Genomic DNA, 24667 nt, shown 5'->3' on the forward strand with positions numbered 1-24667 from the left:
CTCCCCGCCATTAACCGTGCGGCTCTGACATGTTGAACAAACCAGCCTCGAAAGGCCAATAGGATGGATTGTAATTCAACATTACGTTCTCGCAGTAGCGGGCCATGGCGGGTGCTTGTTGCCACGGACAGACAAATTTATCGGAAGAGAGAGATTCTAGGCTGAGCTGCGCGTTGTGCCGAGGTCGAAAACCTCCGGAGAGGCGCTGGATCAAAGGGACAAAGGGCGAGGAGGTTTGAGATGCTTCGCTCGTTGATCTGTCAACAAGGAGCGAATGCTCGGTCGATGTTCTCTTCTCTGTTATATACCACAATTTTCCCATATAAAATGCTGTTCACATCTTACCAATCTCTAGCTTCTCTTGATTATAGTCGATCTCTTGTCTACTTGCCGCTTACAGTCAAACATGGAGCCCCCCGCCCACCCCCGAATCCTCTCTCGCCGAGTCCGAAACCTCGCGAGATACGGCCCCGGCGTCGTCGTCGCGTGCGCCGATCTCAGAAGCGGAAACGAGAACGTTAATTCCTGGAACCCGTTGTGCTTGACTGCGTACAGGCTGGCGACCGAGCTGCGGATAGGAGAGATTATGTGCTCGCAAACGCTCTCGCCTATCGAGAAGTTTGAGCAGTTAGTCGGACTTCATAGACTCCACTGCGAGCTGCTTAGCGAGTTTGGACGGTAGACTATTAAGGCTATGCTGGAGAGCTGATGGGTGGGAGATATTTGCATAGTGGAGTCGTATACCGATGCATCCAAGCTGAGAGCAATGCTTTCTCTTTCTATCTTTCACGGAATCTGGAGTATTTTCTTTTATTTTCAATAGCAATCAAAAAGCCTTATGATAGTCACTACTGTATTCTCATATGCACTTAAGTAGAAACGAGCTATTCCATAAAAATAACGTCGTAATAAGTGCGCGCAAAAGGCTCCTTGCTCGTAGCATATTCCCATTTTCCAATTTACCCAAACGAGCCGAAAAGTAAACAAAGCCTGATCTCTGACAGATCGGCAATATTTAACGATAAATAATCGTATCACCATCTTTTCCCATAACCTACTTGCCTTCCTATTGATTGATTTTAGCAGTCTATCTATACAGAACATTTCGCCCTCCATATATCTCGCTAGCTGAGTAAATCGTACGCGGATCAACTAATGTCATCATTCTCCCCGCACTTCGCCGGCAAGGTCGTCCTCATCACCGGCGCCGCCGGCGGTATCGGTCGCGCCGTGACCGAGATATTGCTACAAGCTGGTGCAGTAGTATGCCTAGGCGACGTTGACACCGCCGGCTGCGATGCGATCCTCGCACCTTTTCTCGAGAAGAATCGCAGCACAAAGCATTTGGTCTACGCGCTCGACGTCACTGCCTCGACCTCAGTACACGGGTTTGTGAAAGCGGCTGTTTTTGCTTTCGGAAGGGTTGATTGCGCGTTTAATAACGCTGGAATTCTCAGCTCGGGAAAGCCTCTAGCGGAGGTGGATGAGTCGGAATACGACCGCGTGGTGGGGATAAATATGAAGGGCGTGTTTCTGTGCCTGCAAGCCGAGATCCCGGCCATGATCTCCACCGCCGGCGGAGGCTCGATCGTCAACACGACGTCCACGCTCGGAACCGTTGGCGACAAAGGCTCGGTGGCGTATATCGCCTCCAAGCATGGCGTGGTAGGACTCACCCGCGCTGCGGCGATGGACTATGCGGAGAGTGGGATCCGCGTGAACGCACTCGCTCCTGGATTAACCGAGACGGCGATGACGAAGAACTGGCTTGCTGATGCCGAGACAAAAAACACGCTGCTGTCAAACATTCCAATGAAGCGACAGGCTGCGCCCGCGGAAATGGTGGATATGGTTTTGTTTCTGTTGTCTGATGCCTCCAGCTATGTTACTGGTCAGGTAATGACTGTCGACGGAGGAATGACTATGCACTGATCTACGAATGGAAACAAGAATGAAACTATACTCAAATTCATTACTCACCAACTAACCACAATCATTATATGACAACCTAATGCAACCACTTATTTGCCTATAATACAAGCCAAACAAAAATCAGGACAACCCCTCTCTAATATACATACTTCTTTGGCCGATATAACTTCAACGCCAAGGAAGAACAGACAACCGACACCGAACTGAGCGCCATCGCAAGACTGGCCCAAGCAGGCGCCAGCCGCGCATGATTGGCAGGATAGATAACACCCGCAGCGATTGGGATTCCAATCAAATTGTAGATTCCAGCCCACATGAAGTTGAACATGACCCGTCTGAACACCGCTTTGGAGATGTCGAAGAGCGTCAGGATTTGCCGGAGGTCGGAGGACATCAGCACGAACTTTGCAGACGAGAGCGCAATCTCGGAGCCGGATCCGATAGCAATTCCAACATCCGCAGCAGTCAAAGGCGGTGCGTCGTTGATACCGTCACCAACCATGGCAACCACAGATCGCTCCTTTCGGTTCCTTCCGAGGAAAATACTTCCCTTCTTCCCGTTCTCCACTGACGCAGTCTTCTGCAGCCAGGTGATTTTCTCTGCCTTCTCCTGGGGAAGAACACCACCAATCACGTTAGCCTCAGGAATTCCGACCTGACTCGCGACGGCTTTCGCTGTGATCTCGTTATCGCCCGAAATCATCCAAGTCTGGATTCCCCGCTTCTGAAGTTGCTCGACGACATACTTCGCCTCAGGGCGGAGCGCGTCAGCAGCAGCGAAAAGCGCGAGAACCTTGAATTCCTTCTGCGTCTTCTTCCGGACAGCGAGAAGCATCACTGATTTTCCCTCCTTCTTCCACTCTAGCATCGCCGCGTCTTCTTCCTTTGTCAATTCAGCGCCGTTTTCAATCATGTATTTCTCGTTTCCGATGATCGCTTCGACTATTCTCTCTTCGTCCGCAACGCCAGGTTGAAGACCAATGACACGACCGCGGAGACCACGGCCTGCTTTCTCTGAGATGTCATCGACCTTGACCGGACCGAGATGAACCCGATACTTTGATCTACCGCTATCATCAAGAGTCACCGATCGCGCAAGCTTCTCATCCAAGTCATCCGAGTCCGAAGATGCAGACTGCTGGTCCTTCTCTTCTTCAGACGAAAGCTCAAACTCGACTTCGCCAAGAGCATTTTCCTGCTCTGCGTAATCGACTAACGCACGCGCAAGCAAATGAGTAGAGTTCAGCTCCAAGTCGCGAGCAATCTGAATAGCCAGAGGCTTGCAATCCTCCGACAGGAACAGGGTGTCTGTGATCTTTGGCGCTCCGCCTTCGGTTAACGTTCCAGTCTTATCGAAAACGACCACGTCAATCTGCGATCCTTCCTGGAACGCCTCACCGCCTCCGCGAGGAAGAATTCCGTTCTTGGCAGCAATTCCCGTACCAACAAAGAGGGCAGTAGGCGCAGCAAGACCGATTCCGCAGGGGCACGCGACGACAAAGACAGAAATGGCAAACTCAAGGGCCCAAACTGGCCATCCGCCAACGTCGATATCAAGGTAGCTGTCAGGAAGTGATCCCGACAGACCGAGAGCAAGCCAGACAACAAAGACTATGACGGCAATCAAGGTCACACAGGGCACAAAATATCCAGTCAAAACATCGGCCACACGTTCGATCGGCGCTCGCTTCATCTGTCCCTGGCGAACGACATTGGTGATTTGGTCGAGCATCGTCCCTCCCTCTGGAGATTCGACTCGCATAGTAACGGTACCACCACCAGCATGCGAGGTACCAGCAAAGACCTGGTCACCGGGTCCCTTCGACACAGGCAGGGCTTCGCCAGTTAGCGCAGACTCGTTGAAATCTGCAGTTCCGGAAATAATGACACCGTCCGCTGGAGGTGACATTCCAGACAAGATTCTAGCGGTATCGGAAATCTCAAGGAAATCGATATCAATCTCCTCTGTCTTATCAGTCTCCGGGTCAACCAACAGAGCTGTACGAGGCCGCAAGCTGGTTAGCAGCGAGATCGCCGAGGCAGTCTTTGATTTAGAATACGCCTCGAGGAGACGGCCGACGAGAAGGAACATGGTGAGAAACACGACTGAATCGAAGTACGTCGTGGAGTAGCTCGATTTCGTTTTATCGGTCTCACTTCGCTTCATCGTCATCTGGCCTGTGGTCGGATCCATGGTCGCTTCAAGTGCCAAAAGGGCGATACTAGCAAAGTAAGCCACAGAAGTACCCAGACTCATCTGCACAAAGAAGCTGTTAGCATCACTCCAAGCTACCAGTAAAAGAATTGAAAACATACCAATAAGTTCATAGATCCAAATCTGAACAACCTTCTGGTGAAAGGAACTCCGGGGCGGTAAAGGCTTCGAAGCTCTTTGTAAGCCTTACGATGGAAGATATCCGCCGCAAAAAAGTAGATAAACGTAGACATGATGAACATGGCCCAGACTCCTCGCGCTACCTGACCCGCCCAGATAGGTTCCATCGCCCAGACGCGGTATTTGTTTGTCTTAGGCAAAACCATCATCATGATTACGCCGATAATCAGAGTAGGAATGGCCACCGCGACACTCAGTATCAATCGCAGCAACAATCTGCGCCGCTCGGCGATCGCGATCTGCTGAGCACGCTCTTCGAGAGTGGGAGGGTGGATAATGGTGAAGGTAAATTGATGCGAAAGTGCGCTGAGATCCTTGATGATTGCTCGGAGAGTGACGGTGGGCACAGACGGGACATATGAAAGACGGATGACGTTATTGTCGAGCGTGACAGGACCAGAGTGAAGTTCCAGAGCTTTTCCGAATCCTTCCAGTACTTCGTTGATACGCTTGGGACATTGATCGCAAAACATTCCGTCAACGCGAATCATGACTGTACGGGACTGGGCTTTCAACACAGAGGTTCTGTCCTCTGTAACGGTGATTTCGCCACATTCATATCCGATATCCTCGATGGTATCGCGGATAACGTCGACTTTCTTCGGTGTATTGACGATGAACGTGCCAGAGTTGGTCAGGAGAGTAATGTTCGTCTCCAGAACAAAATCCAGAGGCTTGAACGACTCAGTCAAAGCATTGACACAAGATGCGCAAGTCATGCCACCGATAGACGCGGTGACCTTCCATGTCTTCTTCTGCTCTCCTGATTGGGATACCGGTAAAACCTCGACAATGTCGCATTCGTAGCCCATATCCTCAATAGATTCTTTGATGGTGTCCGCCAAGCTCTTTGTGGCCAGAACAGCGGTGGCTGAGTTTCCGAGCAGATCGACACCAATTTCGAGAACTCCTGGTATCTCTTTGACAGTCGCAGTGATTGCGTTGGTGCAAGACGCGCAGGACATGCCACCGATCGAGAAAATAGCTCGATATTCGGTCTTTTCGTCTTCCTCACTCTCCTCGGTGACGCTGGTCATAGTGACAGAGTCACCAGCCGACTGCTTTTTCCGCTGGAACAGCGGCGCGTGATCAGAGTGGCACGAGTCGCAGAACTGACGATGGTTGCGACGACGATACCAATTGGCGGCGATGTTGAACGGGAACGGCTTTGACGAGAACGCAGCATCAGCAAGAGTTGTGTGGGGTTTGGCAGCCTCGTCTGCAGAGATGACGGGTTCGAAACCACCATGCTTGAGTGCAGAGCGGATAGCCTGGCTGGAGAGCTCGTCGGAGTGGTCGACGCGGACGGTTTTGTCAGCGACGGATGTTTCGATTTTGATAGGTGAGGGTTGAAGAGAGTTGAGAATTGCCGAAATGGCCTTCACGCAGGATCCGCAGTGGATGTTGCGGATATGGATGAGATCCGAGACTATGAGCTGGTCCTCCATGGTGAACGTGGGTGGGCAATCAATAATCGAGATGGGAGAAAAGCTCGAGAAGGTCCCCAGAGGGTAGCTATATAGACTACAGACAGAGGTCGCTTAATAATGATGTTCCTGGCCGAAACTTATTCTGCTGAAGGCAAATTCCGCTCACGAGCCATCACAAAGGGCGAAAGTAAAGAAAAAGGCTGGTCGAGTGAACAAAGGATGAAGGCGAAAAGAGCTCATAATGGTGCGCGCCCTTCGCGGCTGGGAAGTTTGAGTTTCTGCGCAGTTTGTGCCCTCGCAGAACTAGAACTATCTGGGCTCTGCTGGTTGTGATGGTCGTGTGCTCGCCACCCTTGGCACGATTTGTAATTGTAGAAGCTGCTGTTTGTGTTTCTTCGTCCTTGTTGCGTATTGTTTGTTGCGTATTGTATGAATGATGGAGGATATTATTGCAGACACGCTGGGATCCTTATTTATGTGCCAAGGTTTCACTCGACCTCGACTTAGTCACCTCTGAGGCATCCCATTATCAGTAAGAACTGCTCCAAATCCTTGGTCTTTGCCAAGAAAAGGGTGGCAGTCCTCGGATCTCTGTTAGATAAATATGTTACATAAACAACTTGTCTTCTCTCGCCGTCAGGCCTTCACTGTACTCTCCTATTTACTGACCCCGTCTTCAATCCACTTCTACTGATAGCTGAACTTCATATCCCTGATATCTCCAATCCTGCGAACAGCACTCCGTGGAGTGATATTCCGGCGCGTGTACCAGCCAATAAGATCCATGCTCTGACTCCTCAACTTGTTCATATCGTCCGACTGGATCGCGTTCTCGATATCCTGGAGATACTTTGCGCGCTCCTGTGGCGTAATGCTTCCAGCAGGAAGCATGTTCAGCGTCGCATCAACCCACTGAACCGAGCTAGGGAGACCCGCAAGCCTCAGAACGACTAGCAGCACACTAACTCCGTCTGATACGCAGTCTCTGGGAAACGTGTACAAGAGTCCTGAAAAGATACGCTGCGTGAACACCGCACCCTCTGTATAAATCATCTGCTTCACAAGCGCCTGGATCTCAGGCGGAACCTCGTTGGCCTCGTAGAACTGGTCTCCGGGCTCATTAAACAGTATGTGCGATCTCGGCGGTGTCTTGAACCCATACGAGAAAATGTCGTGCAGCAAGTCTATCGCCGTAAAGATAGGCTCTTTGTTCTCAATCGCGAAAATCGCAAGTGCGGCGTCGATCGAAGGCTTGCACAGCTCAGACTGCAGGAATCGGTATGGGTAGTTTGTCATCAGATTGGCAAGTAGTCTGAATAAATCCTCGACAGCTGCATACAAAATTCGTTAGCATCACGCGCAGATTTGCCAAAAGACCAATAGTAAAGCTTACCATCAGGAATATCTGCAATATTGATCGTGCTCATGTACTTAAACATCGAGATGCTCTGGCGCAGGGCAAAATTCCAAACCGCCTCCTGAGTAGATTGATCCGAGTACTCGTTACCATACTCACGCACACAGATACCACTAGCCCACAGATAGCAACCATAATGATGCTTCTCAAAGCTATCCACCAATCTCTCAGCCACTGCCGGAAGCAAAGGATAAAAGTCGTTACGGTAAGACTGCATCAACGTCCTCATAAACTTGCAGATTCTCTCCGAGACAAAAGTCGAGCTTCCCATTGTATCGAGCAAAGTGTTGATCAGTGGCCAAATCTCGATCCAGAATTGCATACACGGGTTAGCCGTCCCGCGCTCGACTGAAGGATGCACCAGGCGCGCAAACGTATCCAAAAGCTCGAGCTCGTCTGCTGCCTTTCGGCAGTTATCCTCGTCTATCGTCTGGCTCGTTCTCGCATACAGTCTCTGGACAATCGGCATACAGAACGACTTTAGATGCTCGTAAATCTTGTCAATGGGCTGGGCAGCTACCAAATGAGCCACACCGTCCGTAAGGTCATACAGCGAGTCAAGATGAATTCTAGGGGCGACCTGCTCATAAAAGCTGTGCAGCTGATCAATATACGGAGCCAGATGCTGTCCACAATCGCGACAAAAGTGCATCATAGACTGCGCTGCGGCACCGGCAATATCAGCATCGCCGTCTTGGAACGCGCCAGTGATATAGGGCAGCTGCATATCAAGATACTTGGGATGCTTTGCGGTCCATTCTGTATACCGGCCGAGAACCAAAATCACCGCAAATTGAACCTTGGGGTGTTTCGGAAGCTGGACCAACAGATCCATAATCTCGGGCATCACATGCGTCTCATCAAGATCGACTTCCCGCGCCATCGCGCGCATACTGAAGATCGGCGCTTCGATGTCCTGCCACGGCACGTTCTGGCCGCTCTTCTGAGCTTGTATACAGTCATTGACCTTGACATATGCCTTTCGTAAAGCAAACGAAGGACCAACCACCGCGCAGCAGTCTTTAAGAACGTCTCCCATCTCATGTCTGAACGACCTGAATTTTTCCTCCTGCTCCTTGTCATTTCCAAACAAATCACCTCCATGTTCTTCGTAAGGATATTTCAAATGACTGATGATGACATCCACCAAGCTCAGGTAGATGTCCTTCAGCTCCCTCCGCGCTGTCTCGTACCGATCCAGAACGAGCATCTGTTTTAGGAGATACCAAAAGTAGAACGTAAACTGTACAACCTCAAGGTCCTCGTCATATGCAGCGCATTCGGCCACAGCTTCAACCATAGGTCTAAACTGTGCAGGGTTGCGCGCAGCAAGCATATGCCATGCCTCACCAGCATCAGCAAATATTCTGGTGTAGTTTCTGAACGCCTCCGGATCCTCTGCTGAGCCGGCAATTTTAGGTCGAAGCTCCATGATTTTAGTGTAGAGTGTCGGGATAACATCCATAGATTCATCAACGTCACGGGTCTCGCGAATCATAGAGCACACGCAATCGGTCGCGGCGTCAAAAAGATCGTCATTCTCAAGCGCTTGAAAGACAAGGCCGAGCAAAGGAGAATTGACTATGCGCACCAAAGGAACCTCACGGAGCCAAGAGTTGAGGCACTCGAAGATCAAAGCATACGATGACTTTGGAGTCTCGGCAGCCTCCACATATGCAATCAGGATATTCATCACCTGATTAGCATTGTTCTGCAACAGCTCCATGGTTCGCTCGCGCAATTCGTCACCCGAGAGAGGGATCTTGCGAATGTCGCTAGCCTCCTCCGGAAGGACTTTGAGAAACTCCAGAACAATCGGTGCAGAAGTCGCGTCGTTACCACAGGCGGTTATAACTTCTTCAATTGCGTTCTTCCATTCCGTGAGCTGGATTGCTAGGTTGGCGAGTGCGAGGCAGAGTTGTGTGACAATTAGCTTGGGTCCGGCTTTGTATGAGACCAAGAGAGTGACTATTGAATTTCGCAGCTCAAGTTTGTTCTCCTCTGCAAGCTGATGCATGTCATAAATGATCTACATTTCAAAAAGTTAGTAAAAGCCAGCATTGCATGCAGAGCAGTTCCAGATCTGTTGCACAACATACCTTACTTCGAAGCGTCTGCGCAGCAAACACTTTGGCCTCCATCGGCTGAGTAGGCGACGACAGAATCGTATGAGTCAAAGTCCATGCCTCAGGCTAGATAGATTGCAAGAAAGAATTGTTAGAAAATACAACTGCGATCAATCTCGGAACCTCGCATCAAGAGCAGGCGGGGGAGCGTGTAACAACATACCGATTTCTGAAACTGCTCAAGATATTGACCAGCTTGTCCCTTTGTCTGCGCATCCGAGTTCCCCGCGTAGAGTGCGCTCAAAGCCTGCAATAGTGGCGATAATGCCGGATCACTCGCTGTGTTTGCGGACGAGTCCATGGCTGGCGTTGTAGCGACAAGAGATAGATAGAACGGGTCCTGGCGAATGCGACTCGGTGGATGTGTGGAGTTGCGCGATCAGATATGCTTCCAGTAAACAATACCAGAAACGGATCCTTTTTGTTTACAAACAACAGATGATTGTAATATCAGAAAGAAGATGATTGATTTCTTCCGCGTCGAGGTCCTGACGTAGTCGTGCGCTTTGTTTGGCGAACTGGGTCAGGGGAGCTCTTCCAGGAAAACTTCCTCAAAACAAGTTTTAACCTCGCTCTCAACCCATCTCAGACCCTCTTCGTCACTCGCATCTGCAACAGCGACACGCTACGAACATTCTATCCACATTCGTTGATTTATTAACATAGAAACTCATCTACAATGTCTGGTCGGCGGCAACAGCGGGTGGTAAGTACACCAAGCAGTCTTAGGACCTCGATAAGACGTCGGATCTCGCTAACCAGGGCAACAGATGATCCCTCCCATCAACTTCATCTTCAAACTGCTCCAGCAGCGGTCTACGGTCCAGATCTGGCTGTATGAGCAAACAGAAACCAGACTGGAGGGAACCATCAGAGTATGTGTTGCTGTCTCTCGCGTATTTGAATATGGATTAGCGCGGCGAAGGAAGGGGATTTGCTTTAGAACAGCTCGAACTAACCGTGATCTCGTGCTAGGGATTCGATGAGTTTATGAATTTGGTGATCGATAACGCTACAGAGGTCAACGAGAAGACAAGTCTGCGGAGAAAGCTGGGTAGGTAGTCTGTCTCTTCTGGTATGATTTGAACCTGGGGTCGCTAATATATCTCGTGTAGGTCGGATATTATTGAAGGGTGACAATATTACTCTTATCTCGAGTCTGGAAGCCTGAATGCCTCGAACAGATAAATCAGGATCTGGGAGTTTGTAAGATAAAGAAGGAAAGGGAAAATTCGTTGGTAGATTGTGTATTACAATAAAATGTTCTTGCGAAGTGACTATATTCATCAAAGCCTCCTCGCGCTTTTCAATATTGCTCTTGTACTTCATATTCGCCCTCTATCTACGGTATATTTACAAAACCCGCCGATCCATCCTCTTTGTTCATCCCCTCTTCGCTCGCTCTCACCTCCTGCTCAAGAATTCCATATTCTCGAGAAGGCGTGAGGACCAAATCCATATACACATCGTGCTGTGTGTGGGGCACAAATGCCGGTATCCTTTTCTCCACCTGCTGCAGTTCGGTTTCAGAAAGCACGGATCTGAACACCGGAGTGTCGGCAGTAGTGCGCGGGAGGAATCTCTTGTCGTTCGGTCCGTAGATTCGCTCGTGGTCGGGATATAACTGCTCTTCGAGAGCCATGCCGACTGTAGATGATATATATTATTAGGATCTGTATTTTCGAGTGTGTGTAGTTCCCGCATACTTACTAACGGATGGGATTGGTAAGTTCTGATTTAATGACCACGCCCGATGAAAGAAAATGTAATTGTCGTAAAATCCCTGGCCACGGCCTAGTCTCATTCCTTTGTTATTATATGCTACTCCGGGAACAATGATCATATCAAGGCCGGCAGAGTCGAATGCTATACAACAAAAATTAGATAGGCTTGTCAAGTAATGTCACGAATCATAGCGCATACGGTCAAATCCTGGAGGCGGATCCTTCACTGGCTTCTTTGGGTTGTAGTTATCGATGAGTTGCCGCGACTGTTCGTAGTTCTCGATCTGGCTCATCTCCAGGAAGAAGAAAGGTAGATATTCGCTATATTTAGTAGCAAGTCTTAGGACGGTCTGTAAATATTCGAGATTCTCCGGTTTCATATCAATCGTGGGCGTTATCCGCGGCAAAAACACATTTTTTCCTATAGTAATCACAGATCAGACGCACTTTTCTAACGATCCCTCCCAAAACCAATGGAAACGTACCATCTTCAAATGCGTTATAAATCATCTTGTCCGAAAGTATCCCTACTTCGAGGTCATTTCTTTTCTTGCCTTCTCCGGGGTACGGTTTAGCGTAGAAGCCGATGTTCTTTGCCTCCTTATACCACTCGAGATTTCGAAGTCTCCGCGCAACTATCTCGGCTGCGAAGCACGAACAAGTCAACACATTTACCCCATAAACAAAATCCAGTAGCACTCACATTGTGATATTATAGATTTTCGCGGAATATCGTGTAGTCTCTTACACATCTCCTTGCGCACCTGCCGCTTATACAGTGCAGTTCTGACATCGATCTTTGGGTCGTGTCCTGATTCGAGCGCAGACGTTAACAGCGACCGTCTAGTCCGTGAAAGATCTAGAGATTTCCGAAAAATTGCAGCGGGGTCCTTCATCTCTATACGGCATGTCGGGAAGGTGCTGCGAGGGAGTGACTTGCAACTGGTTTGCAATGACGATTTCAGCCGGTGGGAATATCTGAAGTCATCTAATTTTTGGAAACTCAATTCGATGGAGCTGCCAGCTGCTCCCATTTACGATCTCCGACTGAGGTAATAAGAAGACACCACCAAACATTTCTTTCTTCATTCAAATACTACACGGGTATTATCTAATAGAGCAATATATTAACAATTTGGTGAAGAGACATGTACTGATTAATTGCACCGTTACTGTGAAGTCCATGTCGGCTGAATTTATATGTTTATTTTGGCTCCGCACCATTGCACATCATCAGAGCAACAAACAATCACTATGAACCAATAAACAAAGTCACCTTCAAAAAATACGGCGTCATTAATGAAGAGTGCAGAATTGGTACACGAAGAAAAGCACAAGCCAGCAAGACCAGCAATTCTACGACAAGGACTCTACGATCTCGAGATTACAGCACAGAACTACAGTAAAAGAAGCAGAAAAGACATATATTAAACAGTCATAAGACTCGCAGACAGTACTCAAGGGTCACCACCATTTCCCTTCCAGGTATTTATCGTTCCGATTCGGAGCGAAGAATTGATATAAAACACCGCATAAAACACAATAATAGCCAATCATCAAAAAAGAAAAGTAGAAAAGAGGAGACCAAAACTCAGCAGAACTTCCAGGCAGGACAGAAACAATATAGGTATAACAATAGGAAAACAAAAGGTATAAAGAGACAGGCGTCGAGGGAATCAGAAAAACAGCAGTGCTACTCAGATACCCGCGCCTCAACAGCAGATATAGCCCACCGCGTGTAGTCGTTCAACAGCACTCCGACTCGCGCCGTGGTAGGCGACAAAACATCGCTCACCGCGCCTTTGACGGCGCCAATGGTCTTGGCCATATCCCGCAGCAACGTCTTGGGCGAAAGGACCTCCGCGACATCGTCTTCGACTGCCGCAGTCGGTGTCGTCGCGGGTGTGGATTCCGGCGTCAATGCCGGCGTCGTCGCCATTGACGTCAACAGCTCTGCCCGCGCTATGTCGATCGGACGTCGAGGTCTTTCGGGATTGGCAGCATACCACTCTCCAAGAGAGGAGTAGTAAGGCGCAGGCTTATGAGCACGCGCGGTGGTTGCTGGCTCATCAGTCGCGCTGGGAGAGTCAGCGGTGAGGTCCAAGGGGCTCGTAGCAGCCGAGGAAGTCACGGGATCCTGGGAAGCAGGAACGTGGTTAGGGTCCACCGGAGTGGAGGGCGGAGCCGGGCAAGAGTCGGAGGAGGGCTCCTCGTAGACCGCGTAGACGGTCTGGGTCTTGCGTCTGGTGCGTCTTCTGGCGCGGTAGCTCGCGGCCGATCGCTCGAGGGCGTGGATGCAGTCGGTGAACCAGTTCTCGGACGCAGAGAGCGAGGCAAGGCGGAGGCAGACTGGGGCCTCGCGGGGGGTGAGCGCGCGTTCGGGCTCACCAGGGCAGAGCTGCACAGAGGCGACGGTATCGCGCGCGGCGAGGAGCTCGTCTGCCCAGTGGTCAGAGACAAGGAGCTCAGGAAGGAGCTGCGAAGGGTAGCTGATAGTCTCTGCGAGCTTGGTTTCGTCGCAGGAGGAAAGCGGGCTGAGGGACTCGTAAGTCGTGGCCGCGGTATGGGCGCTGGTGCGCGTGAGCATGAACCCAAAGGTACTGTCTGTCGCAGTAGTAGGCTCGGAGGTCGACACGAGCGAGGCGGCGTATTGGTAAGAGCTGTTGCCGGCCTTTTCGGTGGGGGCGGTGATAGCGCAGGAAGACTCGTCCTTGAGGAGACAGGTGGAGGCCGCCGCAGGCGCAGAGTCGGCCTGGTCGAGCGCGGCGGGCGCGACGGTGGCAGGAACAGCAACGTGCTGGAGCTCGCTGGAGACGGCAGACTTCTCAGCAGACACGGCAGATGATTTCTGTAATAATAGTTCTGTTAGCGCTGTTTGGTTTTGGTGAATATCTTGAGGGTATCACGTACGCGGTGGAAGACTCTGAGGACCGAGTTGACCTTCTGCTTGATGGCCTCGTTGCACTTGACAAAGTGACGTTTCTGCAAAGCAACTGTTAGTATACTGTAATTTAATGACATAGGATCGATGGTACTCACCATCTTGGGCTCGTTGGAGGCTTGTTCAGCCTTGGGGGACTTCTCCTTAAGCTAAAAGCGCGCAGTCAAGTTAGCAGGCCGATTCCGGAGCGCCCGATTTCAAAAACACGTAGATGCCACTCACGAGATGGATATTCTTGAGAAAAGACCAGGAATGCATTTTGACTCAGGTATTGGCTCAAAAACAAAGTTGGGTTTTTGGGAAAAAAGTTGGTGGGTTGTTGGAAGCTTTGGGGGCAAGTTGGAAGTTTGGGGGATATGGTGGATGATGATGAGAGAGGGAAGAGAGGCGGCGGGAAGCGCGGGTGAAGTACTGCAGCGAACGGGGGGCAAATTATCCGGAACTTGAGTCCGGCCAATGACAGTCCGATTCGCTTTACATAATTTTTCTAAGGTCGTGATGCCGTTTCGATTCGGGCGGTGAGGGCGAGTTTGCGTGGTGGGAGGTTAGAGGGACGGCTTATTTGGGAAGTGTGTAAACAAAACATCGCCATACCACGTGCGTTCGCGAGTGAGAATTGGTAGGGTCATATGACAAATACTACTGCAATACAGTACGGTGTAGATCGCTTGTGCAGCATATTCTCTGTTCTTGATCTTGTCTGGATAGACCCAACGAGGTACTAGGCTTGGACATTATAACTACAAGTAGACGATTCTATAGACTAGTCTAAGCTATCGACAATATACAACACGCTTCGAGACCATTTACACCAAAACCCAAAGACTAATTACAACAGAAAACAAAAGCAGTAATCTATAACAGACTATTCTCATTAGTCAACACCGCGCGATGAATATTACTCGCAGGCACGTATGCCTGGCCGGTGACCATTGTGCTGCTGCTGGGATCAAGCAGCGAGAGATCTTCCTCGAGCGCAGCCAGGTCGAGCGCGTTGGCGACTTGGCCGGTTTTCTCTTTGAAGACGTCGAGTTTCCAGTCCCAGGAGAAAGAGACGATGGTGTTGATAAAGTAGCGCGTGCCGCCGACGACGGAGTCGGATACGAGCTTGCCTTGTTCCTGTGCGGTCTGTGATGACAAAAGCTGGTTAGCAATGTATACTCAAAAAAGCAGATGGAATGGCCGCTCACCTCTAGCTCCTCCATACTAACACCGACATTCCATCCAAAATGCTGACTGACATCCTGCGCCGTAACTCCATCGTCCTCCTCAAACGGCTTCTTCTGCGCCGTCTTGACCCACTCCACCAGCATCGCGATCGCAACACTATCCGCCCTCGCCGCCTCCTGCACGACAATCAACCCGCTCTTAAACTGCCTCAACTTAAACGGCAGCCTCAGCTTCTCAAACATATCGCACGCGCTCCGCAGATCCTTCGCCGAAATCAGCGAGATCCCGCGCGCGCGGTTGTACAGCGCAAACAGGTCAACCAGCGTCACGATCCCGCCCTCGTTCTTGAGCACGCCGCTCTCGAGAAACTCGGCAAGTTGCCGCGCCAGCTCGGCGTAGTATATCTCGTTGCTGCCGCCGCCGGCCATTTCTTTGGTCACGATCGGCGATGACAGATTTAGTGCGTTTGACGACTCGCGTAACGCGCGACGAGCTTCGTCCGGTACGCCGGGCGAGGACGCAAGGCGGACGGCGAAGTTCTCGGCGAGAGCGACCAGGCCTCTCGCTTTGGTCATCAGGGACTGGAGATCGTTCAACGATCCCATCAAATCTTTGTTATCCTCCCTCTCTCGCTCGTTTATCCGTTGCAGTCCATGAATACCAAAAGTTGGTGTCGCCGGCGGCTTGGGCTCTTCATCTACCTGCTTCATCTCGTTATCCATCAGAGTCTTGTTGACGACAATCACGGATGGCTCCTGCTTCCTGCGCGCCGCGTTCTGGAGCCACGTCTTGTCCGTCAAGACGACCTTCAGGCGCTCGAAAAACTCCTTGTCGCCGCCGCCTCGAAAACTCAGTTTGACGTAGTTCAGCACCTCTTCCTGCACCGGCATCGCGTACTTTGACCTCTCGCTATCCGCGCCGCTGCTGCTACTTGAGAACGAGAACGGCAGGTACGACTCCTTCCGCGCGACGGATTTATCAAGTATGTAGTCCGATACGTTGAGCGTCGAAACACGCAGCCGCGAGCCGCAGATTTCGCAGAACCGCAGCGCGGGGTTATTCGCAAACGTGCATTTCGGACACGCGATGCTGTCGCTGTCGGGTTCGGTCAGAGACGTGGATTGGCTGCTGGTGCTGTCGGGCGAGGCCGAGCCGGATGTGATGCCGCCTTCCGTCAAGGCGTCTTTTATCACGGACTCGGGGGGTTTGACGCCGCAGGTTGCGCAGGCGGGGATGGGTGAGATGTCGGGTCTGTAGTTTGAGGAGAAGGGGTTGGAGAACGAGCAGATGGGACAGACCCACGAGACACTGGAGACCAGCGAGAGATTAGAAGCCGAGGCTGCTGCTGATGGTGCTGGAAGAGAGGCAGAGGAGGCATTGGGTGTTGACGAGGCGGAAGAAGGGTAGACGGGTGAGGTGGAAGTGGAGGATGATTTGTCTGCGAATTCTATCGTGATTTTGGGCGAGGACTTGAGGAACCGGACGCTGTACTGCGCTGCTTTGATGTCTGGGAGGTTGATTGCAACAGAGCGTAGGAGTGGAGACGCATTGTCGACGTAGCAAATCCGGTGGGATGTCAGGTATATCCGTCCGCTCTGATAGTCAGGTAATCGCGTGCGTCTGCAGTCGTCTCGTATCAGCAACCACGTTCACACTCAATAACCTCCAAAATAATAACTTAAAAAACGCACCCTTCGTATATACCAACCGCGTCCTGCACCAAGATATCTGTCTCGTCGTCATACAGCACGGGTCGATGCGCCGCCGTCAGATCGATTGAAGTCCAGAAGCGCATCCCGACGTCGTCGTCGTCCCCGAACCGTCTTCAGAGTTGAGAGTGGATGATGATATACAGTCGACTCTCTTTGCTGTATCCACATAGATCACAGAAGAGTAAAGAATGTCGTCGTCGCCCCCTTTCGCTCGGTCTTGCGTGTAGCAGGTGTATCTGATATTTGAACAGACATCAGCTATATCGCAAGGTCTAATCTTATCTAGACCTCGTGAGATTACCTAACATCTACGCTACAGCTGAGTAACAAATACACGTGACACTCTTCTCCACGCTGCGGCGGAATTGATCCCAACTCCATCGCTCTGTTCTTTTCCTTTCTTCTCGAGACACGACAGCAGAAAGCAGAGAGAGAGAAGAAAAACATACGACGCAGCGACTGTCTGAGAAGGTTTTTGGATGCGGTTTTGGACACCGATTGATTTGACCTCTGCCAGACGTCCGTATCTTCTTCCAAATGAGGTGGTGATCTTAGTTCAAGACGGGGTGGGGCTTTATGAAGGGTATGTTGCGTTCTTTATTATAATGAGTTGGAGGTGTGGAGAAATTGCTGACGAGTGGGCATAGACGATACAAGGTAGACGCTTTTCAAAACGGAAGATTGTATTTGACCACACACCGCGCATGCTACGTCGACAACTCGAAACCGGTGAATCATTCGGTCGCCGTTGATCTCGCGCGCGTGACGCGGATCCAGTTCTCGCCCGGCCTCTTACGCTCGTCGCCCAAGATTTCGCTGTTTTTGGTTCCCCAGGCACTGCGTTTATCAACTCTATCAGCAGCGGAGAATGGCTCGCAGACACTACCCGCCCCGAGCCCAGTATCAGCGACAACCGCCAGCGGCGCGCCGGATGCGAACGCGAACGCGAGCTGGATCTGTCCGATCTGCTCGTTTTCAAACGCAATCAAGTTCGCCGACCTGGACAAAACCCCGCCACCTTGTCTGACATGCGGGATCAGTCCCGCGGCCGCCGTGCTGGCGGCCGCCAAGATCGACTTCATGGAGCGCCAGCAGCAGCGCGGGAGCACGCCGCCCGTGCAGCGCGCAGGCGAGGTCGAGATCGACACTGGGTTCCCGTGTCCGCGGTGCACGTTTGTGAATCATCCGTCGCTGGTGCAGTGCGAGATCTGTGGCGCGGACCTGGTGTCGCGGAATCTGCCGCCGGCGCTGGCGAACCACGGCACGCTGAAGGAGGATATTACTGCGTTTTCGCGGTCGCCGACGCCGGGGGTGGGGAGTGATGAGGAGATTACGTTTGTGAAGATTAGTTTTAGAACCGGAGGGGAGAAGACGTTTTTGGAGAAGTTGAAGGTTGTTATTCGGGAGCGCGCGTGGGAGCAGCACCATCGTCACCATCCGCATCTGGCGTCGCATCTGCCGGACGCCGAGGACGACGATACACACCATCATCACCTAGACAACGACGGAGCACACGAAACCCATGTCCAGCACCATCACATTCCACGCCTAGGAATCCACGGTCTCGAAACGATGAACGCAAAGCAGCGGCACCACACGAGCGAACTGATGGACTCGCTAAGCGACCTCAACACGCTGATGAGCAAAGCGCAGGAAATGGTCGCGCTGGCCGAGTCGCTTGCGCGGCGGCTGTCGAGCGCGCCGGGCGTGTCGCCAGAAGCACGGAAGGCGCTGCTGGAGTCGTCGACTGCGCTGTCGCTGTCGTCGCCGGTGGTGGTGCGGGAGATGGCGGGGTCGCAGGACGAGACGTTTTACGACGAGCTTGCGCGGCAGGTGGCAGAGTTTCTGGATAACGGGGTGCTAGTGCGGGAAGGCGGGATCGTGACGCTTGTGGATCTGTACGCGCTGTACAACCGAGCGCGGGGCATTTCGCTTATCTCGCCCAAGGATTTCTACAAGGCGTGTTCCGGGTTCGAGCGGCTGAAGCTGCCGTTCCGGATGCGCAAGTTCCGGTCGGGCGTGATTGTGGTGCAGGAGGCGTATTACACCGAGAGCAAGGTGAAGCGGATGCTGCTGGAGTGGATGCGGCAGATGGGCGAGGAGCATACGGCGCAGATCGGGGTGACGACGCAGGACGTGAATCAGCGGTTTGGATGGAGCGTGATGGTTGCGCAGGAGGAGCTCGAGGCGGCGGAGAGGTCGGGCCAGCTGTGTCGGGATGCGTCGGCGGAGGGGACGCGGTTTTATATCAATCTGATTAGCAGTTTTAAGATGCCGGTGGTGTTTTAGTGTGTTTTTGATGTGTATTTTTGAAGTATATTTTGAAAGTACATTTTGAGGCAAGAGCCAGAGCATTGATAATCTAGGCAATCACAGCTGCTTCATGCAGTATGCACTTACAACTGCTTGAAAGTACCAACCTCCGAAATCCAGGGCAAAGCTCTATGCGTAAGCAAAGACTGCGTAGGTCTAAGCTCACCACTTTCCCACCCCTTAACCAGGGTCGAAGCAATGACGACGGTGAGCCCGGGAAGGGTGGCTTCCTTGCGGAAGAGGTTGACGCCGCAGTTGCTGCAGAAGCTGCAGGGGACGGGGTTGCCGGAGGCGCCGGTGTAGGACCAGGTCTTGAGGGAGTCGGCGCCGGAGACGACTTTGTAGTCGTTTTCGGGGACGGCGAAGACGACGTTGTAGGGGCCGTATCTGTGCAGTGTTAGAGAGATGTTGAGAGGAGGGAGGGAGGGAGGGAGAGAGGGAGGGGGATACCTGATCTTGCACTCGCCGCAGTGGCAGATGATGCCGCTGGTAGGATCCGCGATCTCGGCCGTGACCTTGACGTTGCCGCAGTCGCAAGTTCCGTCGTATTTAGTCATTGTGAATAGAGTAGAGCAGAAAGTGAATATAAGATAGTAAGCAGAGTAATAGAAGTCTACACAGAACAGAAAAATAAGAGAAAGGACAGGCACGCGCGCATTTATAGCCAGCGAATGGCGCCGGAGGGGTTCAATCTGCGCTCTGAGACAGGCAATCATCACCTCTGACCTCGCGGGGCGGTGGGAGTTTTTCAGTTTTGGAATTGCCAGATCGGGACAGGCTAAAGGTACCCCACATCCTGATCCGTGCAGGCGGCGATTTGCGCCGGTTCTGGTCTCCGAGTTTTGCAGAGCTGGTTCGAGTTTGTTCAGAGCTGGGTTTCTGGTTTTGGAGTGGGTGACGAATGGAGGTTTTGTACTTGCTTGAAGGGGTTGGAAGGGTGGGTGAGGGGAATTTTGATGTACGTCGGTGAGGTGGTTGCTGACGAAAGTATCCGTTTCGAGTCATGAACCAGACCAGACCTTCTCTTCAGACACCTCTCATGAAACAGTCTCCTAAAACAAACGAGCTCTACACCTCGATTGCCTCTGCTCTGGATCAGACTCTTGATATGGAGTGGAAAGAGGGGCGTAGTTGATGCCACCTTCTGCAGAGGTTACGTCATCTGCCACGACGTCATCGCCAGGTCTTTGATACTTGTGTAGATATGCATTGTATACTGAAATAACCAAAATGAGATGATACGCAAAAAGCACATGAAATAGTCAAAAAAACATAAACGAGGAAGACCAATCCTATCTATATACTCTCAGTCTATCTTAATCAAAAATCGCGATCAAAAGTATGCCGCTGCGGCCACAACTTTTCAAACCGCTTGCTACACTCCTTATGCACCCAGCACCCCGCAAAATGCACCACCAAATCGCCCGGGTACCAGCCCATATCCCTGCCGCCAACCCCAAACGCGTTGATCAGCCGGAGATCGACGAACCCGACGTGGCTGCGGATGTCTTCGTTCTGGACGATGAGCCTATTAAGCGCGTCCTGCTCGTTGTTTTGATTGAACTCGGGGTTCGCGCGGTCGAGCCATTTGTCGAGCAGGTCGAACGTGAAGTCTGACCGGCGCAGGAAGAACGAGCCTGCGTTCAAGCTAAAGTCCTGCGCGACCACGAGATCAACGTCAGATACGTCGAGGGTGGAGTTGACGCGCACGCCGGTCGGCTTGCCGTTTGTGTCGTTGATGTCTTCGCCGTATGTGATGCGGCGCGCGAGCACGTCCGGGTTCAGGACCAGACTGGCGAGGTCGAGCGTGGGCGTCATGATGATGGCGTCCATGTCCAGCCACCAGATCCATTCGGCGTCAGGGTGGAGGTCGAACGTGTCTTTGATGGCGGGGATTTTGTGCCATACCGCGCTGCGGCCGTCGGCTTCGTATCTCGAGAGATCGATGTATTGGTAGACGTAGTCTGTTGAGTGTTAGCTACTGTGGAGAAAAGTAGCATAAAAAAAGTAGATGAGAAAGAAACACACCATGAAAAGCGCAGTACTGCAGCCGATTCGAAGTCGCGCGCTCAAACAGGTTCGCGATCGCGTTGTTATGCCCATGCCCATCCGACGCGCTCAGAAGGACGATCTTTGATCCCTTTGGCTCGAGCACGTCGCGCGCCATACCCTTGATCGAGTCCAGCAGGTGACTTTCCTTTTCCTGGATCTCCTCAAGCGTGAGCGGCGCAGGAGGTGTGGGTGCCGAGGAAGGGGAAGGGGAAGGCGAGGGGATAGCTGGGGCGGGCGCGGGAGTGATCGCCGCGCCACCAAGGTTCGTGTCTTTGGACTCTGGCTGGTCCCATTGTAGACTGTGGGGGACGATGTGGGAGGAGAAGGAGGGGACGATGAAGGAGAGGAGGAGGTAGCTTGCGACTGCGCCGGCGAGGATGTAGGCGGCGATGATGGGATGGGGGGGGCGCATGGTGATGCAGATCGGATCACACAGTCTAGGATAGGCACGAGACCACCAAGAAGACAAGAAGAAGAGGAGAATAAGAGAAGCGTAGTAGTAGAAGAAGAAGAAGAACAACAACAAACAAAAACAACAACAGCTGCTATCGAGCGATATCAGAGCAGAGCAGCGAGGCAATTTTCAGCTGCGGACCCAGAATAGATATTTTTTTTTCTTTTGTTTTTGCTTGATCCGAAAATAAATCAAGTGATTACTAGGTTAAGGTTTAATGTTCCAAAGAATAGAGACGGCGACAGGTCTTAGCCGTGGAGATGATGAAATGTTGTCTGTATGTTTCTATATTGTTGTGGTTTTTAAGAGTAGTGTAATTAATTCTATTGTCTATAATATGAGGATATAAAGAAAGATAAGAAACTGAGATACAGCAAGGCAAATCGCGCGAGGGAATTCCAGTACGAGCCTAGCTGCGTGACGAGCATACGGCTCAGAACTTAACTTCCGCGTAAAGCTTCGTACGTAACCTAAAGTGTGCACACACTGTACACCTACATGGCCTTCAACTCAGCAAGAGTGTCAATCCAGGACAGCTTCTGCGCGACATCAGCCTGGGCCGACGGACGGAGCTCACCCGAGTTCCAGGCCTCGGTGAAGGTGGGCGCGGTGGCGATGATCATGCCCGGGAGCGGGACGGCGGTGGCGAAGAGTGCGACACCGCAGGTCTTGCAGAAGGACTTGGGCAGCGGGTTGCCGGAGTCGGCGGTGTAGGCCCAGACGGAGAGGTTGTCCTTGCCCTCGACGATCTTGTACTTGTCCTCGGGGATGACAATCACAGAGTTGAAGGGGCCGTGTCTGATGAAGAGAGAAGAGTCAGCGAGATGAATAATCTATAAACGATAAGAGACGAGACGCACCTAATCTTGCACGCGTTGCAGTGGCAGATAAAGACAGACGTCGGGTCGTCGATCTCGGCCTCGATCTTGACGGCGCCGCAAGCACAGGATCCTTTGTAAGAAGGCATTGTTATCTATTCGATGATGATGTAGAGGAAGATGGTGGTTATCGAGGGCGAAGCGGATAGAAGAGGATGGCTTCGTCTTGGTTCTTCGTCTTATCGCGGGCTCGGAAGATGCGTCAGAGATTATGTAAGTAACATGGGAGATGGTGATTGGGTGAACAGTGAGTGAATGACTGGTGGTGCAGATGTCAGCGTAGACGTCAGCATGTACTAACAGATGCCTTGTCGATTCAATTATCGACTATCAAAAGAGGGAAACTACGAATACAGAGCGATGCTTACCGCAGTTCGGAACTCGGTATCGGTATCGGTATCGGTATCGGTAGCAGAGCAGCCGAGCGACTGAACGATGACGAGACGAAACACCCACGAAAGCAGCCAAAGCCGACCGACGGAGCCAAAGTCAACAAAGCCGGACAGCCGGGCGGAGAGGAGACGAGGGCAAAGACCGAAGAGGAAGAAGTGGAAGCAGCCAATTGCGCAGCTGAGCTGCCGATTGGCAACCGAACCGAAAGTAAACAATGGCGGCGGGGAAGAAAATAAAAAATTGGGGAAAAATGAATGAATTTAATCGCGTTAACTGAGATTCCGCGCGGCCGGGTGCCCCGCAATTGCTCGAACGGGAGAACAGAGCTGGCCACTCAGCGAGAGTCTATTGCAATCAGTTCTGCTGATGTTTTTCTGTTCTTCTGACTGCAATTGGTAGATATTTATATTATGACGGAATTGTACTTGTTTACAACAGAGCGGAATTGTAAGAGGTAATGAAACAATGATATATTGTAGCTACTAAACAATCGACTAGTCCAGCGCATCGATCGGCAATCCCTCGACAACCAGAGCAGTAACTCCAAGCTTCTTCAACGCCTCCTCCGCATTCTTGATCTTGAGCGTCTTCGCCTCCTCGTCTGTGACCAGCACAAAGTCATACGTAATCAGATAATCATCGACCTTCAAGTCGTGCGTCTTTGCAAGCTCGGCGTCCTCGATCTTCTTCAAGTCGAGAATAAGCGACGACTTGACGCCAAACACAGCATCAGTGGTCTCGTAGGGGTCGCCGCGCAAGTACAGCGACGTCACGAGCTCGTCGTAGCCGGGCTTGTCGAACTTGAAGTGCATGTGCGAAGGTCTGTACGGATGACGGCCGAGCTTCTCAAGCAGCTTGCCGACCGGGCCGTCGTGCGGGATCGGGTACGGAACAGGTCTGATCGCCTTGAACACAATCTCGCCCTTCTCGTTCGACTTTAGGATACCGCGGCAGTCCGGGCCCTCGCGGTCGGCGTACTGGGTATCGTAGTGTCCGGTCTCGTCGGTCTCCCAGATGTCGACGGCGACGCCCTCGATCGGCCGGCCGGCGGTGTCCTTGATCGTGATCGAGACCAGGGCGGGCTCGCCCTTGCCTTCCGAGCAGATGGACTCGCCCTGACTGAACTCGAGCGCGTCGTGCGTGTGGAACGGGCCGAGGACGGTGCCGGAGGTCGCGCCGGCGGGCTTGGGGTGGTTCATGACGTCGACGAGGCACGACAGGCCCATGACGTCCGACAGCAGGATGAACTCCTGGCGGGTCTCGGAGCAGATCTGGCCGACGGCGGTCAGGAACTCGATCGCGGCCATCCACTCGTCGGACGAGAGCCGGGTCTCGCGGGCAAAGTCGTGGAGGTGGGTGACTAGTCGGGCAAACACGTAGCGCAGACGGGGGGAGGGCGACTGGTTGTTGACGATGATTGTGTTTTCGGTGATGTTGTCATCGTTGAGGTCTCTGAGCGGTGGCAGCGGGACGGGTTTGTATTCCGGCATGGTGGTGATGAACTTATGAGATGAGAGATGTATGAATATGAGATATGTCAGGACTGTGGAGACACCAGATGTGGAGGCAGCACCCTTTCTATAACTCCTCCCCTCCCACAAATCCTCGCCTGACTTGATTATCCGCTTCCGAGACTCCGCGCCGAAGCCGGCGGGTTACGTGGGGTACCGGCCCTAACCCTTCCCCGCATTGACTCAGGCTGACGGCCGCCTTATTCAGGCTGCGGCAGC

The 24667-nt window shown here is 52.0% G+C and overlaps 12 protein-coding genes across 12 annotated transcripts; 3 read left to right on the forward strand and 9 right to left on the reverse strand.

The window, feature by feature from the left end:
- Positions 1-738: 738 nt before the first annotated feature.
- BZA70DRAFT_109475 (2,5-dichloro-2,5-cyclohexadiene-1,4-diol dehydrogenase) lies at positions 739-2000 on the forward strand. Its single transcript, XM_064909399.1, has one exon. It carries the CDS (start codon positions 1156-1158, stop codon positions 1930-1932), a length of 777 nt encoding a protein of 258 aa, XP_064769670.1. The 5' UTR covers positions 739-1155; the 3' UTR covers positions 1933-2000.
- On the reverse strand, positions 1962-5979 carry BZA70DRAFT_294045 (uncharacterized protein). The gene is made up of 2 exons (XM_064914426.1): positions 4249-5979; positions 1962-4189 (listed from the first exon to the last, which is right to left on the reverse strand). Exons 1-2 carry the CDS (start codon positions 5773-5775, stop codon positions 2069-2071), a joined length of 3648 nt encoding a protein of 1215 aa, XP_064769671.1. The 5' UTR covers positions 5776-5979; the 3' UTR covers positions 1962-2068.
- Positions 5980-6109: 130 nt separating this feature from the next.
- Positions 6110-9839, reverse strand: BZA70DRAFT_109862 (armadillo-type protein). The gene is made up of 4 exons (XM_064909403.1): positions 9464-9839; positions 9274-9366; positions 7151-9203; positions 6110-7088 (listed from the first exon to the last, which is right to left on the reverse strand). Exons 1-4 carry the CDS (start codon positions 9599-9601, stop codon positions 6445-6447), a joined length of 2928 nt encoding a protein of 975 aa, XP_064769672.1. The 5' UTR covers positions 9602-9839; the 3' UTR covers positions 6110-6444.
- Positions 9840-10070: 231 nt separating this feature from the next.
- Positions 10071-10471, forward strand: BZA70DRAFT_235789 (uncharacterized protein; the record flags this gene model as incomplete). Its single annotated transcript, XM_064910350.1, has 3 exons — positions 10071-10175; positions 10276-10354; positions 10416-10471. The coding sequence occupies 3 exons, from the start codon at positions 10071-10073 to the stop codon at positions 10469-10471; spliced, it is 240 nt and encodes a 79-aa protein (XP_064769673.1).
- Positions 10392-12387, reverse strand: BZA70DRAFT_109564 (5-formyltetrahydrofolate cyclo-ligase family-domain-containing protein). Its single transcript, XM_064909401.1, has 5 exons — positions 11728-12387; positions 11510-11668; positions 11224-11445; positions 11011-11166; positions 10392-10947 (listed from the first exon to the last, which is right to left on the reverse strand). The coding sequence occupies exons 1-5, from the start codon at positions 12056-12058 to the stop codon at positions 10643-10645; spliced, it is 1173 nt and encodes a 390-aa protein (XP_064769674.1). The 5' UTR covers positions 12059-12387; the 3' UTR covers positions 10392-10642.
- On the reverse strand, positions 12388-14630 carry BZA70DRAFT_110746 (uncharacterized protein). Its single transcript, XM_064909407.1, has 3 exons — positions 14188-14630; positions 13935-14114; positions 12388-13872 (listed from the first exon to the last, which is right to left on the reverse strand). Exons 1-3 carry the CDS (start codon positions 14221-14223, stop codon positions 12718-12720), a joined length of 1371 nt encoding a protein of 456 aa, XP_064769675.1. The 5' UTR covers positions 14224-14630; the 3' UTR covers positions 12388-12717.
- Positions 14631-14644: 14 nt separating this feature from the next.
- Positions 14645-17132, reverse strand: BZA70DRAFT_274774 (EAP30/Vps36 family-domain-containing protein). The gene is made up of 3 exons (XM_064912028.1): positions 16827-17132; positions 15156-16755; positions 14645-15093 (listed from the first exon to the last, which is right to left on the reverse strand). The coding sequence occupies exons 1-3, from the start codon at positions 16928-16930 to the stop codon at positions 14821-14823; spliced, it is 1977 nt and encodes a 658-aa protein (XP_064769676.1). The 5' UTR covers positions 16931-17132; the 3' UTR covers positions 14645-14820.
- BZA70DRAFT_274777 (putative vacuolar protein sorting protein) lies at positions 17133-19147 on the forward strand. Its single transcript, XM_064912029.1, has 2 exons — positions 17133-17430; positions 17495-19147. Exons 1-2 carry the CDS (start codon positions 17327-17329, stop codon positions 19134-19136), a joined length of 1746 nt encoding a protein of 581 aa, XP_064769677.1. The 5' UTR covers positions 17133-17326; the 3' UTR covers positions 19137-19147.
- A 96-nt stretch (positions 19148-19243) lies between these two features.
- Positions 19244-19717, reverse strand: BZA70DRAFT_288115 (Mss4-like protein; the record flags this gene model as incomplete). Its single annotated transcript, XM_064914005.1, has 2 exons — positions 19244-19547; positions 19611-19717. The coding sequence occupies 2 exons, from the start codon at positions 19715-19717 to the stop codon at positions 19244-19246; spliced, it is 411 nt and encodes a 136-aa protein (XP_064769678.1).
- A 632-nt stretch (positions 19718-20349) lies between these two features.
- Positions 20350-21783, reverse strand: BZA70DRAFT_274780 (galactosyl transferase GMA12/MNN10 family-domain-containing protein). Its single transcript, XM_064912030.1, has 2 exons — positions 21189-21783; positions 20350-21124 (listed from the first exon to the last, which is right to left on the reverse strand). Exons 1-2 carry the CDS (start codon positions 21622-21624, stop codon positions 20481-20483), a joined length of 1080 nt encoding a protein of 359 aa, XP_064769679.1. The 5' UTR covers positions 21625-21783; the 3' UTR covers positions 20350-20480.
- A 377-nt stretch (positions 21784-22160) lies between these two features.
- BZA70DRAFT_266073 (Mss4-like protein) lies at positions 22161-22633 on the reverse strand (the record flags this gene model as incomplete). The annotated part of the gene is made up of 2 exons (XM_064911004.1): positions 22161-22464; positions 22527-22633. The coding sequence occupies 2 exons, from the start codon at positions 22631-22633 to the stop codon at positions 22161-22163; spliced, it is 411 nt and encodes a 136-aa protein (XP_064769680.1).
- A 399-nt stretch (positions 22634-23032) lies between these two features.
- On the reverse strand, positions 23033-24654 carry BZA70DRAFT_109390 (Intradiol ring-cleavage dioxygenase). The gene has a single exon (XM_064909398.1). It carries the CDS (start codon positions 24425-24427, stop codon positions 23432-23434), a length of 996 nt encoding a protein of 331 aa, XP_064769681.1. The 5' UTR covers positions 24428-24654; the 3' UTR covers positions 23033-23431.
- Between the last annotated feature and the right edge of the window lie 13 nt (positions 24655-24667).

Source organism: Myxozyma melibiosi (genome assembly GCF_037950935.1).
Source record: "Myxozyma melibiosi strain Phaff 52-87 chromosome Unknown BZA70scaffold_2, whole genome shotgun sequence".
Taxonomy (NCBI): domain Eukaryota; kingdom Fungi; phylum Ascomycota; class Lipomycetes; order Lipomycetales; family Lipomycetaceae; genus Myxozyma; species Myxozyma melibiosi.